This window comes from Callorhinus ursinus, unplaced genomic scaffold, assembly GCF_003265705.2.
Source record: "Callorhinus ursinus isolate GAN/ISIS: 27379988/994484 unplaced genomic scaffold, GSC_fseal_2.0 scaffold29, whole genome shotgun sequence".
In the NCBI taxonomy this organism is placed as follows: Eukaryota; Metazoa; Chordata; class Mammalia; order Carnivora; family Otariidae; genus Callorhinus; species Callorhinus ursinus.
In genome coordinates this window covers 16,822,160-16,836,322 of record NW_027397091.1, presented here as the reverse complement: position 1 = coordinate 16,836,322, position 14,163 = coordinate 16,822,160, and the positions used below count along the sequence as shown (strand labels likewise).

Genomic DNA, 14,163 nt, shown 5'->3' with positions numbered 1-14,163 from the left:
AATATATAAATAAATAGCTCTAAAATAATACATATATGTATATTTATATTATGGTATAAATACATTTATGTTACGATATAACATAAGTAATATAAATATATATGGTTATTATAAAAATAGAGAGAAAAAGCAAGCAAAGAGAATGATAAAGCTAATGTGGTAAAATGTTACCGTTTAGGGAATTTCAGTGCCTAGAAGTTTTCTCTAAGTGTGAAATTTTGTTAAAACAAAAAGTTAAAAAGAATTATTTTCCAAGTCAAACCAAAATCCATGTGCCAGCAGGATGCTGGTCTGTGATCTCTGGCCTCTGGGATCTTGGGTTCTCAGAAATCCACCCAGACGCCCTCAAGAATCTCTCCCTTTCACCCTAACTTCCATCCCTACCTTCAGGGGCAGGGCAAAGAGTCCACAGCAGCCTGGTATCTGGAAGCACCTCACAAAAACCTATAAACCTAAAGCCAGGTCACACTGGGAAGGAGGGTGATGTCACCGCTCTGAAGTGGGCCTGGCATACCACCTGGAAGGACCTCAGGAAGCAGGGAGGGGATAGCAGCTCTTGGGGAGCTGGGCAAAAACCAGGAGCAATATCGCTTATTTCTTTCATTCCTCTCACTAAGCGCATCCCCAGGCGGATTAATCACCAACCTCACACACGACAGCATGATTCTCTTCGTCTTGGGCCTCTATTAGTTCAGCCAGGAAGTACTCGCCATAAGTTTCCTTCAGAAGTGTGTCATAGCGCATAAATATCGGCATGAGATCATCATGATCTTCTACCCTGTTTAATGCAAAGGCTTCATTAACTTCGGTGTTCATTCCTTCAGTGGAGCACCTACTATGTGCCAGAGCCTGTTCTAAATGTCGGGGACACAGCAATAGGCTCATGACATGAACTTGCATTCAAATAAGGAGAAACAGAATGACAATATTATAAATACATTACTTCAAACATTTCAAATAGTTGTAAGTGCTCTGGGATGGAGAGTGACAGGGTCAAGTGGTCAGGGAAGACCTCTCTGAGGAAGGACATCTGAGCTGGGACCTGAATGAAGAGAAGGGCAGAGAGCTATGTCAAGAGACCTGGGGGTAGAAAATTCCAGGCAAAGGGAACACATTCAGCATATTTGGATATGGAATGTAGGGTAGCGTTTGTCATGAGACAGGACAAAAAGCTGGGGACAGTACTTCCCAAGTGTTTCAAGGAACCCTACTTCTATGACATTGTCCTCAGCATCCCCTTCCTCCTCCAAAAAGAATTCCACTGTCTAAAGACAATTTCCTAGTATAGGTGCCTTCTAGAGTGACACGGTTTTACATATTAAAGACTGAGAAGTACTAGCATAAAGAATATTTAACCTTGTTTATGCATTTACCCAACACTGGCCCATGGTACCCTTTATTCCTATCAAGGTGAATAGAGAACAGAAACCATGGTGCTCACTGGCCCTTCTGACTCAGAGAAAGTTCCAGCAGCTCCTCTGCCATTTGGCAGCATTCTGGGGCTGGTTCCTTTATATTCTAGTTGCCCTTTTAAACTGAGGCTTTTTTTCTGTGGGCAGACGAGTCTGCTCATGGTCCCTGGTACTCTTTCTGCCCACTGAAGTTCACGGCTCCCTTCATTCCTGTGTCTCTGTCTCTCTTGCTGTTCTCTCTGTGGTCCCTCTATCATTTGTTGTGATGTTCAGAAGCTGTTCAGTCAGTCCTCCGTTCTTCTTCAGGAGGAATTGCTCTGAAATAGCAATTGATCTGGTGTGTCCATGGAGGAGGTGAGTTCAGGGTCTTCCTACATCGCCATCTTGGACCAGAAGCCTACCTTATATTCCTTGAGACATCTCCACATTTCCCATAAAGGGGGAAATGCTGGTTTAAAAATAATGAAGCTCTGCTCACTGTCTTGGAGACATTCACCTCAAATTTCCATTGTCAGGACTCTATATAGTGACCTTGACAACCAGTGTGGGAGGAGAGGGAGAACCAAGAACCAGGTTTATGGTAGCACGGTGATGCTGGCCCTTGGACTCCATTAACAGTCTTTTCTTCTTTTTAATATATTCTTGGTTATATTTATATTTAGTATACTCTTGGTTATATTATATCTATTTTACCTGTCTAGGATGGTCTTATACTTACTCTTATTAAAATGTTCTACCCTTTTGTTTGTTTCCCTATAATATATCTGATTTGGCTACTAACTTTTATCTCTTCTTCCCTTTATTACTATGCCATCTTCATCATCCTATTTGGTCTTCTTTGTTTTTTAAGATTTTATTTATTCATTTGAGAGAGAGAGACAGAGAGAGCACAAGCAGGGGGGGAGGCAGAGGGAGAGGGAGAAGCAGACTCCCCGTTGAGCTGGAAGCACAATGTGGGGCCCGAGCCCAGGACCTGGATATCATGACCTGAGTGGAAGGCAGACGCTTAACCCTCTGAGCCACCCAGGCACCCCCCTATTTGATCTTCTAATATGTTCTCTTTGACATTAATAGTAGGTTCATCTGAGTGATTCATATGTATATAAAGCTCAGGGCTTTATCCAGATTATATTTATTGCTATACTTCTCATAGCAACCCCAGGAGGTAGGCATTGCCATCTTCACTCTGTAGAAGGAGGAGAGCAAGGCTCATGGGGATGAAACGCTCCACCTGAGATGACAGCAATAGTTGGCAGCAGAGCATGTTATGAACTCAGGTCAGCTTAGACCCTGCCGTCACATACTACACTAAGCCAACAATGCACTTCAAAAATTCACTTCAAAAAATTACTTTGATATTCTTTTTGAAAATGGGTAGCAAGAAGCATGAGCACAAGCAAAACAGTTGAGAGGAGACTTTGGCTCAAGGGCCAGAGGTCAACACCATGGGCTCATCCACCCAGCTCTGCCACAACTCCTGGGTCAGATGCCCCCGTTCCTGCCACAGCTCTACTCTCCACATCTAAATGCTTTGAAGTGGACAACTGCATGCACTCTGGATGAAAATCTCTACCCTGTACCCATGATGAAACCTTTACCTCTGGTGACAGAGCCTCATCTGTTGGAATGATGTTGGTTTTTCATCAGTAATAAGCATCTTGATGGAAGCACCATCTTGATGGAAGCACCATCTTGATGGAAGAAATACATATTTGAAAAACTAGATCTCTGCTATATAAAACCTCAGATGTAGGGGAAAGCTAGCCAACAGAGCATGTAGAAGAAGGAAGAAACAAAGAGAAGATGACGACCAGGGGGGCTTAAACATAACTCCTCAGGTTGAACCTTATTCTTCATCTCTTATCAACACTCTCTGGAAGGAGAAACAGCAGAGGGTCCTTATCCAGGAAACCAGGATATTTGCTTGTTATACTATACTATCAACCTGGCAATGATGTCATAACCAACCAACAGTCTCGTCCCACATGCCAGAGCATCAGAGGGATTCTCTAGTGATGGGTCTAAAAGGTGGAGCCAGAACTGAGTAATGTATAGAACTGCTGAATCACTATATTGTACAGCTGAAACTAATATAACACTATGTGTTCATTATACCAGAATTATTAAAATAATGACTAAATAAATACACTTAAAACATGGAGCCAGAAACAGTCTTTAGGATGGATGGGACTGTATGTGACACCATAGCCATTTCACAAGTTATTTCAAGCCCACACTAATTTTTTAAAGTAGTCTTTGACTACCTACCCATCTATGTTTGCGTGTGCACAATCACTGTGAGAGCTACCAGTGGTCACCTGTGGCTGGGCGTACCAAAGCTCCACCATAAATGCATTGAAGGCTCGCAGGGCTCAGTCTGGGTTTAAAAACTGTGACCTTGGACAAATCACTTAACCTCCCTGTGCCAGAGTTTTCTCATCTGTCATAAAGACAGTAAATTAAATGGTGAGATGATAATGTGTGGCGTGCTGTTATTAATATTACTACTACTTAGGTAGGAAGGGTCAATAAGAACTGAAGAACATTTATAATCAACTCATGGAATGGAAGAGGTTATCACTACAGACGCTGAATCATTGCGCCCGTTGCCCACTGACCGCTGTAGGTATAAACTTTCCCATTCTGTCCACTATCACTGATCTGTTTAAAACTCTGCTTTCTTCACCTCGTTCCCTTACTCAAAAACTTTTGCTAGCAACCCCTGTTTCTGGGATGAACCCAGTGCTCTTAGTCTCATTTTTAAAGCCTCTTTCCATCATTATCAGCACAATAACACAAGTTGATCTACTCATTGTCCCTAGAAGGGGACCTCACCATCTTCCCTCCTTCTGCCTCTGTCCCTAATCTAGCACTGTGACTCCCTCAGTTATCCGAATTCCGGCATCCTTCAAGGCTCACTTTCCCCCCCAATACCCTCCAGTGGTTCATCTTCCCAGGCTCCTTTCCCAGGAACCTAATGACAGGGTCAAAGCTGGATATCTATTGTCCACTTTTGTGTTAATGTCAAAGCAGAGCATGTTCCCAACCAAGGAATATTCTCTTTGGGGACAGAGATGGAGTCCTGTGCTTCTCTGTAACAAAGCTTAACCAAGACACTCTGAACCTTCTTCTCGACTAGACTTCAACCTTGGTCTATAAAGACTTGAACAAACACCCACATAATTTCTCTGAGCTCAAGACCACAACCTGAGGCTGACCCCAGCCCCCCTCGTAGTGCCTTCCTGAGAAAGCAAGGCTGCCAAAAGAATGGCCTACTTGTTCCAGCCAACACCTGAGGTGGGGCCCTTGTCTCCCAGTCTCTTTGGGAGGGCAGGAGCCTAACTTCAATAAGCTCCAGCTAGCAAACTCAGGTTTCACAAGAAACAACCACACTTCCCACTTCTTGTAGTTTTTCATGTCCCTGACTCTACTGAGGCTCTCCTTGCCCCCTCCCAATTCCCTCATTTTCTCTCTAAAAGGCCCAGTCACCTCTGTACAAACCAAAGTTGAGTTCAGTTGACACTGCACGCTTTTCCCCATTGTAATAGTTATTACCAATTAAAATCTGTCCTTACCACTTTAACCAGTCTGGCTTTGTTGACCTTTGACATCTGCATACCCTGCAGGCCGTAGCACAGGAGAAACGGTGACAGCCAATGTGGGCAGGGCCCTTCCCATCCCCAGGATATATGGGTAGCCCACATGCACTGGCAGCACTGAGGGGTGCCATTGCTAAGCCCGTTTTCCAGGTGAGGGACGTGTGGCCTGAGGGGAGCCCACAGCCCTGTACTGACTGAGAAACCTGCCTAGGCACTTCAGTGCTAAGCCTTGGTTTCTCGTCTACTAAACAGGCAGGGTCAAGGACAGCAGGGAGGGTACAATGCAGTGATACAAGGGACTCTCTGTAGGCAGTAAGCCCTCGGCAGCACTTGCTCTGGGGATATTTCACATTCCCCTGCTGCATCCCACCCCCCCACCCCACCCCCACCCCCGGCACTCAGGACCTCTGCTCAAAGAACCTAGAATACCCACTGCATTCCAGAAACCACTTCCCCACTTAACCTGCCAAAAGGGCTCTGTTAACAGAGGGGAGCTTTTCTCCATAAAGAGTCCTGAATGATACTTGTTTGAAAAAACAAAAAAGATTCTAAAAGAGAATAGCCAAGAAATCCACTTCAAACACTTTGCCAAAAACAAAACTCCACATTGATATTAATAGAGATAACTGTTGTAAATAACGGGAAGATAATTCAATATCCTAGTCCTTTTTTAGTGAATTGAGACACCTATCTTATAGAAAACTCCAAAATCAACTGTGTACCATGGACTTTTATCTACGTAGGATGGATACCAAAATAATACTCCATGGATATAAAAATCCGAAATAAAGGCTCAGAGAGGCCCAAGGCCGTGTACCTAATCACGAGCCCTCTGCAGCCTACTAACAAAGTTATCCATAATCAGACCTCACTACTAATTCTTCCAGGAAAAATAAGAAGAACATATCCAAATTGTGGCCTTCTAAGGAGTCTCTCCCTTCAGCTCTTCCCCAAAATGGATACAGTGGAACTTGTTCTGCCAAATGCATTCCTTGGGGTAATCGATAATTTATGATCTTGCATCAGCCTCAGTGCTAATGATAAAGTATGACATCAGCCTTGCAGTGTCTCAAATGGCATATGACAAAATCCAGCCCCACAGAAACAAACTACCCCAGCTATGAAAAACAATTCATCCAGTAAAATGTTTCAAAACGAGCACTTCGAGTTGATGAGCACTGCCTGCCTCTGGGACAGGAGAGTGGCAACTCAATGTGAATCCATTCGGCACAGTACAGCCATGTGCCCAGCACCTCTGTGACCCACAGTATTTCAGGGCTTATGCCTATGTCAGGCTATAATTCATCAACATAAATATAATGGGAACAATGCCATTTTCTGGGTGAAAAGCAACATTCTTCCATTCGGGAAGTGGCTTGGAGGAGGCAATGATGTGCTTGTTAATGTAATCAGTTACAGAATATTTTATTTCACTTTGTTTGGAGGAGACAAGAGGTCCATCCCATAAAGACTGATTGATTGCTCAGGTACCTAAATGTCTATCAGACTCTGACAAATGTATCAGATGAAAATGGGAGTAGAATCAAAAGCATGAGGAAATCAATAGCTTCTCAAGGACACATCACTTGGGGTGTGGGTGTCCTCAAACCCAGGGGCAGGCAAGGTAGAGGATGACAGGAATGGGATGGCTCTCCCTGGCTTCCTGGGAGGACGCACTCTCCTCATTTCCACTATGTCAGTTAGCTGGGCTTTCAAGAACATCATGATGCCTGGCACCCACAGAACTTTCCCAAGGGACTGGCATGGTCTCTTGGTGACAAGGGAGACCCTCAGATTGCTTCAAAGCTTCAGCATCCTGACCACTCTTCTGTATAATTACAATCCTAGAGGAAAATCCACAGGCTAGCTTCCCTCCAGGGTGGGAGATGCGCATTGTTTCCTTGCCAGCAAAGAAAGCATTGCGAATTCACAGATGGAAAGTTCACACTTAAGGACTGGAACAACAGCAGCAGCAGGGACTAGCCACCTTTGCATTCAGAATATTGGCCTGGCCTCTCCTCTCCTGTCTGACGGTATTTTCCACATCCAGAGAGGATTTGCATTTCATTAGCTAGACTTAAACATGTACTGTTGAAAAAGTGATTCTGATGTTACTTGAAATGCCCTAAATAGTGTATTTCTTCAAGTCCGAGAGTGAGTGTGTGCCTGTGCTATAAGAAAACAGTGAATGAAGGAAAAAAACTCACAGAGAATCTAATTTAGTGGTAGTCCTAAAGAAAGCAGTGTATTTGGATTAAACCAACCTTTTACCACAAACACTGTTTCTACTTGAGGTAGGAGAACCTAAAGTCAGTTTTTTTCTTCAGAAGCGGAAAACAAAGCACCTTTTTCTTTCCAAGATCTCTTGTGACCTCTAGTGGTCTTCTTTAGGAAAATCAAATCCATCATTCCTCAACCACATATTCCATTTTAGAACTTGAAGATGGATTTTGGAACCGTTAAGGTTCTACTCCTTGGAAAATGTCATGATTTTTAAAATGAGGAGGATTTTAAGCCCTAAATGACTTCAAAGCATGTGCAAGGCCAGTAAGAGGCCCCTGCCGTTTATACCACCAGGATCTGATCCAGAAGTCTATCTTGGCATGCCGACACTCCAGCTGGATTGTTAACCAGATTTTATTGGCTGGGTCACTTACCAAGACCCAAGAAGAGCAACAGTGAAGCTCCTAACTGCGCTATCCCTTCTTTTTGAATGCTTTAGGATTCTCATAACTTAAGCCTCAGAACGTTCATTCCTATGAAATCGCTCAGAAGTCCAACTTAAGTGAATTTCAGAAAAGCATGAGGATGTCAAATGCTTAATAAAAGTAATTGCTTTAAAAGGTGAAAAGTTCATGTTTAAAAACTACCAGTCTTATGTTTTAAAGCCCTAAATTGTCTTTCACCTATTTTACATAGCAATAATGTTGACACAATCTGGTTAACCTTTATTATCAGCAGAAAAGCAGTACTCTATTTTAGTCATTTTACAACACTGACTGACAGCACATAATCCTTCCCTGGCAAGTCCTCCCCCACACCCCCAAAAGACTTGAAAAGGGTAGGTTTTCCCCAAGAAAGACTATTCCAACAGTTTTTCAGCCTGAGAACATCTCAAACCCACCACTGAGTACTAATCAAGTCCACTATAGATTATAAAGGTGTGTCCAGAAGCAGCTATGCTTTATTTCAAATATTACACAAAATACAGAACAGTAACTTTAATAATTAGTGTCTAAGTGGAGGGGCAGATTACAGCACAATTTTCCACATGGGTAAATCAAAGAACTGGGACTGGGTATTACAGTGTTAATTCCCTGGTTCTGAACTTGTTGCTAGGTAAACAGGGGAAGGATAATTACATCCTCAAACCCTTGTCTGGTCTAGTGTTTTAAGAACTGTGTTCTTCACTGTTAATTATCAGTGCAAGTAACTATTGATGAGACAGATGTCAAAAAATCAATGTGGGGGAAATAAGAGAAAAGCAGCAGCCTAAGAGGATGCACAGCCATGCTCATCTGACCTTGTGAAAAATCTTTTTTCCTGCATCCTTAAGGAAGGGAAATGATCTACATAAGTGCATTTTCTGCCTACCTGAAATTCTACACCTGCTAGTATCAAAACTTTGGACAGAAGGCTTCTTAAAATGTGTCATACTTCTCTACCTTCCAACAAGCAAAACCATCAATTGTCATAATGTCACCATTCCCTCATGAATTCACTACTGTATGCTAAATTGTCTTTTTATAAATGCCCCTACCTCCTTACAAAGTACCCACTGTCATCTCTTTGCCAACAGGACCATATTCCTCTTGTGGCTTGCTACTTGCAGATTTTCTGTAGGCTGAGCAAGCAGGATGTGTCGCCATCAGAGACTGAAGGAGCAAGACCTCAAGGTCAGGAATTGGGAAGATTTAGTTCAGGCCAGGACATCCTTGTCCCCTTGAAGGTTGTAGTCCATAACTTTATAAAGTTTTCAAGGGCAAAGGAGGAAAGGAAGGCAGGCCTGGGAAGAGAAACTAACTCAAAACCATCAGTTTACCACATGCTTACTAGGAGCCAGCACTGGCCTGGGCACAGTCTACACCCTTTCTTGAGCAACCCACATCCTGAATAGCAAGTGGGGCATCAGCGAGTAGATTAGCAAAGATGTCGCCTTACTAAAAAGTGAAAGAAAGACGTCATTTTTAGATACGCTGCCTCTGTACATGTCAGTTTCAGTATTAGATTTAGATATCATTTTCTATTACAATAATAGATTATATAGAATTATCTAAGTCTATAGGATTATCTATTACAATAATAGATAATAATACAATAACGTCTTGCCAAATATCTATGCTGGAAGTACTTGAGCTTTAAAATTCCTCAAGAAAATGACAATTGCCAAGATCCAAATTTGGTATACCGTCTACATACTTAAAGAAAATAAGGAGCTTCCGGGTTGGTGAGTGCATGGAGATTGAGAGAGAGTAGCCCACCTGGAGAGGGCATGGAAGCTCTGCTCCCTTTCCCCACACTTCGCCCTGTGCATCTCTCCCATTTGACTGTTCCTGACTTATATCCTCTTAAAATAGACTGGTGACATAGTAAGTAAGAAAAAAAAAAGTCAAGAAAATACTGTGCCCCCCTCACCTGCTGTTCTTATCTACCCTCCCCCCTAAAATCATCTACTATGTATACATACATTTAATCATCCATCCAGATAATTTCTAAATTGGAAATTATTTTTTAAGATTTTATTTATTTGAGAGAGAGAGAATGAGAGATAGAGAGCACGAGAGGGAAGAGGGTCAAAGGGAGAAGCAGACTCCCTGCTGAGCAGGGAGCCCGATGTGGGACTCGATCCCAGGACTCCAGGATCATGACCTGAGCCGAAGGCAGTCGCTTAACCAACTGAGCCACCCAGGCGCCCGGAAATTATTTTAAATGCAACTATTTTATTTCAGACAAAGCCCCTAAAACAGCACTCAAACCCACAAAATATTTAGATAAATGCAATTTAAAATAACAAGATATTGGCTTGACCTAACAGATTGGAAACAGTTTTAATAACTGAAAACATCCAGCATTGGTGAAATGTAAGGAAACTAGACTCCGTTGGTTAGAATATAAATTGTTATATTTTGGTTAAATAACTTGGTAGCATCTATTTTTAAATCTTAGTATTTAATGTACTCTTACCTAGAAATTCTACTTCTTGTACATATATTACAGAAAAAAAAAATAGCATGAGTACCTGAAGATACACATTACAAGGCCATAGTACTACTTGTTATAGGAAGAAAATGAGGACAAATTTCCATAAATAAGGCATAATTAAATGAATATTAGAGCCACATGTTGAAATACCATGCAGCCATTAAAAAGAATAAAACTGATCTAGAAGGATGATGAACTGTTATATTAAATGAAAAATACAATTAACAGAACATATGATCATTACTATATACAGACAAAAAGAGAGACAAAGAGAATACACATATACTTGCACATGTGTGTGTAGTTATATACTCACATAGAAGAATTCAATGAGTAATTTTACTTTAAAAATTGTTCTAATTTGAAAATAGAATTCATTTTATTAAATGAACCCATCCTCCAAGCTAATTAGCAAATGGCAGAATAAAATGAGAAATTTTTAAATGAAGACAAAAGTTCAGCCAATTATTAGACTACTTACAAGATCCTAAGCAATTTATGTAAATTTCTCCTAACATAATAAAGAAACTGCCTACTTGTGAATAGTTTTACAATAAAACTCCTTTAAAGACTGTAATTTCCTGAAGGGCAGGAGGACCTATTTTCCTGTGCTGATACTAACAAGAGAAACTTCATAAATCAGGAAGGAAGATTTGAAAGGTGTGAGAGAATCAATTAAAAATGTTATTTAAAAAATATATTTCACTCACAGAATTCCTTTTCTTCAGAATGCATTTGGCTTGAATTAGCATTTGTATCCTGACCAAAGGGGTTTTATAAAGAGAATTATAATGTATTTGGCTATGAATAAAAAGAAATGTAAAAAAAATGGTTTTCTACAAGGAATTTTCTTCTCTCTTGTCCTAAATTAGGTGGATAATTTGTATCAATATTACAATATTATTGTAAAATATTGGTAATCTTGATAATCTTTTTTTTAGACACAAGCTGTCTGGATCTTAGAATGCAAAGTAAATGCTCTACGTGGATAGTAAAAATGAAATCACTTTACATTGTTTGCATAACGTTCATCATCCGTCTTCTTCTCTTTGCTTCTTTGCTCTGGTCTTTGCTCCTTCATTACCAAACTTCTCTAAAGAGCAGTGGATATCCCCTTGCCTTCACTTCATTACCTCTCATTTATTCAGCTCACTGCAATGTGATTTCCAAAACCCAACTCTGCCCTTCAAGGAGAGACAAGACCAGACCCCAAACCAAGGGGCTGGAGGTAGGGCACTGGTGACTAAGTGCCCACTGTTGGCACAGAAGAGCCAAAGGGATGAGCTTGAGAGAAAGTTGGGGTCCAGGTCCTGGGAAGAGAGAGTTCAGAGCCATGAGGACAAGAGAAAAAGAAGAGAAGCAAATCAGGATGAGGCAGGGTCAGGGCTGGAGACTGGGGGAGAGGCAGGCAGCCACCCTGCCTCTCACCCAAATTTCACTCAACTTTTCCTTAATAGATACAGAATTCTCCAAGTTATTATCATTTTTTTCTTAAATGAGTTTTGGCAGATTGTGTTTTTCAAGGAATTGGCCCATTTCATCTAAATTGTTGAATTTACAGAGCCCTTATCCTTTTACGTCTGTAAGATCTATAGTGGTATCACCTCTTTCATTTCTGATATTAGTAATCTGTCTTCTCTTTTTCCTTGGTCAGTTTGGCTAGAACTTCAATTTTATTCAACTCCTCTGCATCTTTTTAAATTTCTAAGTCCAAAGGCCTCTTCTTTAGACTCCAATTATTTGATTTCCCTGCATCATTTGCCAGACTTATGAGTCTGACTTCCATAAGACTCCTCTCCCTCTCTTCTAGTTTGCTTCCTTATCATTAACAGCTCATTTTCACCTTTCAAAATTCCGCCCTAGGCCTCTGCTTTTTCACTTTAAAATCTCCTCCTCAACTGGACAATCTCCTTTATTTTCATGACCTCCTGTGTTCCCACATCCCACCTATCCATCTAACCCTATTATTTCTACTCTCAGCTCATGAACCCACCATCCCCACCCCCATACTTAAAAACCCGAGTCACCATTAACTCGTTCTCATCCTTCAACTTCTCCATCTAGCTGGCAACCAAACTGCACTTTCCCCCTTAAACATTTCCTTGCATCCATGCACCCCCCACCCCCAACTGGATCTCTTTGACTTGTCAGTGCCTGAATTCCAGCTAGGATCATTTCTGGGCCAGACTGTTCTGTGCGCCTCCCTTATAAGCCACTAACCACACAAAAGTCAGTTATGTTTCACACCCAGCCCATATCATGCCTTTCTTCATCAGTGCTCGCTGCTGGCTCCAGGATAAAGCCTTCTCATTATAATTCTTCCTCTCCACACCGTGAAAGCAGCCACGCTTGCCTACTGCCTGCTAATAGATATTCCAGGTGCTTTCCTGCCTCCACAGCTTTGCCGAGTCTGTCCCTCTGACTCAACTCTGGCTCATCCTTTCTGACCGGATTCAGAGGCTACCTTCTCTGTGAAGCCTTATTTTAAATTATTTTTAAAATTGAGACATAGTAACATATAGTAAAATGCACAGGTATTAAGTTGGGTGAGTTTTGGCAACTGCATGTCCCCTAATCAATACACAGAGCATTGCCATTGCCCCAGAATTCCAGCGTGTTCCTCCCAGTTGTAGTCTTCCCTCCACCAGAGGCAACCACTCATCTGCTCCCAATCTGTATCGATTGGCCATTTGCACATCACACAAGAGGAGTCAGTAGTATATGGTCTTTGTTTCTATGTCTGCCTTTCACTCAGCATGAACTGAGATTGATCGGCCCTCCTGTATCTATAAGAAGTTCATTGCATTTCATTGCTGAGAAGTATCCACTGCATGGATGCACCACAGTTTGTAAATGTAAACATTTACTTGTTGATGGATATTTAGATTTGGGGATGGGGGTGGGCACAGAGGTTCTGTATGAAGCTGTCTTCCTCTTTCTCTGTCCTTTCCTTTTCTAAGCCACCCAGCATTATAGTTTATTGTAGCTGGGTCTGTCTTCCCTATTTAACTTAATATTTTTTAAAGGTTTTATTTATTTATTTATTTGAGAGAGAGAGATTGTGAGAGTGAGCATGAGCAGGGGGCGGGGAGAGGGAGAAGGAGACTCCCCGCTGAGCAGGGAGCCTGATGTGGGGCTTGATCCCAGGACCCTGGGATCATGACCTGAGCTGAAGACAGACACCTAATCAACTGAGCCACCCAGGCACTCCTATTTAACTTAATATTAATAATATTTCATTTCCTTGGGCACTGACATGTGACGGGAAGTGTGCTAAGTACCTGTACGAACTACTTAGTACATCCATCAGCTTATCCAATCATTGCAACGATCCCATGCAGTAGACAATGCCCTGATACCCACTGACAGGAATAAAACTAAGGCCTGAAGAGGCCAAGTTTCTTTTTTAAGTTAACCCATCAGGTGAGTAGTTGAATCAAGATCAGAATCTAGATCTTGTGCCGTTATTGCAAATTCTTTTTTTTTTTAAGATTTTTATTTACTTATTTGTCAGAGAGAGTGTGCAGAAACAGGGGGAGTGGCAGGCAGAAGGAGAAGCAGGCTCCCCGCAGAGCAGGGAGCCTGATGCAGGACTCGATTCTAGGACCCTGGGATCATGACCTGAGCCGAAGGCAGATGCTTAACTGAGCCACTCAGGGGTCCCTCGTTATTGCATATTCTTAACAATTATGCCATAATACTACAGGACTGGTAAATAGTAGGCTCTCACTTTTTAAAAAATTTAAATTTAATACTTTCTAAAGAAATACAGCATTCATGACAACAGTTGACCCAAGAAGACACAATTTATTCTTCACTGATAAAACCGTGCAACGACCCTTGTAAAATGATTTCATATGCACTTTTATTCCAAAAATCCCTTTTATTTTGCTCACAACTTTGTAAGTCAGAAATCTGGGAAGACTCAGTTGGGTTAGTCCTTGCTTGGG

The 14,163-nt window shown here is 41.7% G+C and overlaps 1 protein-coding gene across 7 annotated transcripts in view; it reads right to left on the bottom strand.

Moving 5' to 3' along the window:
* The window catches only part of CFAP61 (cilia and flagella associated protein 61), a 301,246-nt gene that overhangs the window by 264,884 nt on the left and 22,199 nt on the right, over positions 1-14,163 (bottom strand). For all 7 annotated transcript variants that reach the window (XM_073878452.1, XM_025876823.2, XM_073878453.1 and 4 more), the window contains one exon: positions 646-778. In XM_073878452.1, the coding sequence (XP_073734553.1) occupies positions 646-778 (133 nt within the window). The remainder of the gene's footprint in view (positions 1-645; positions 779-14,163) is intronic.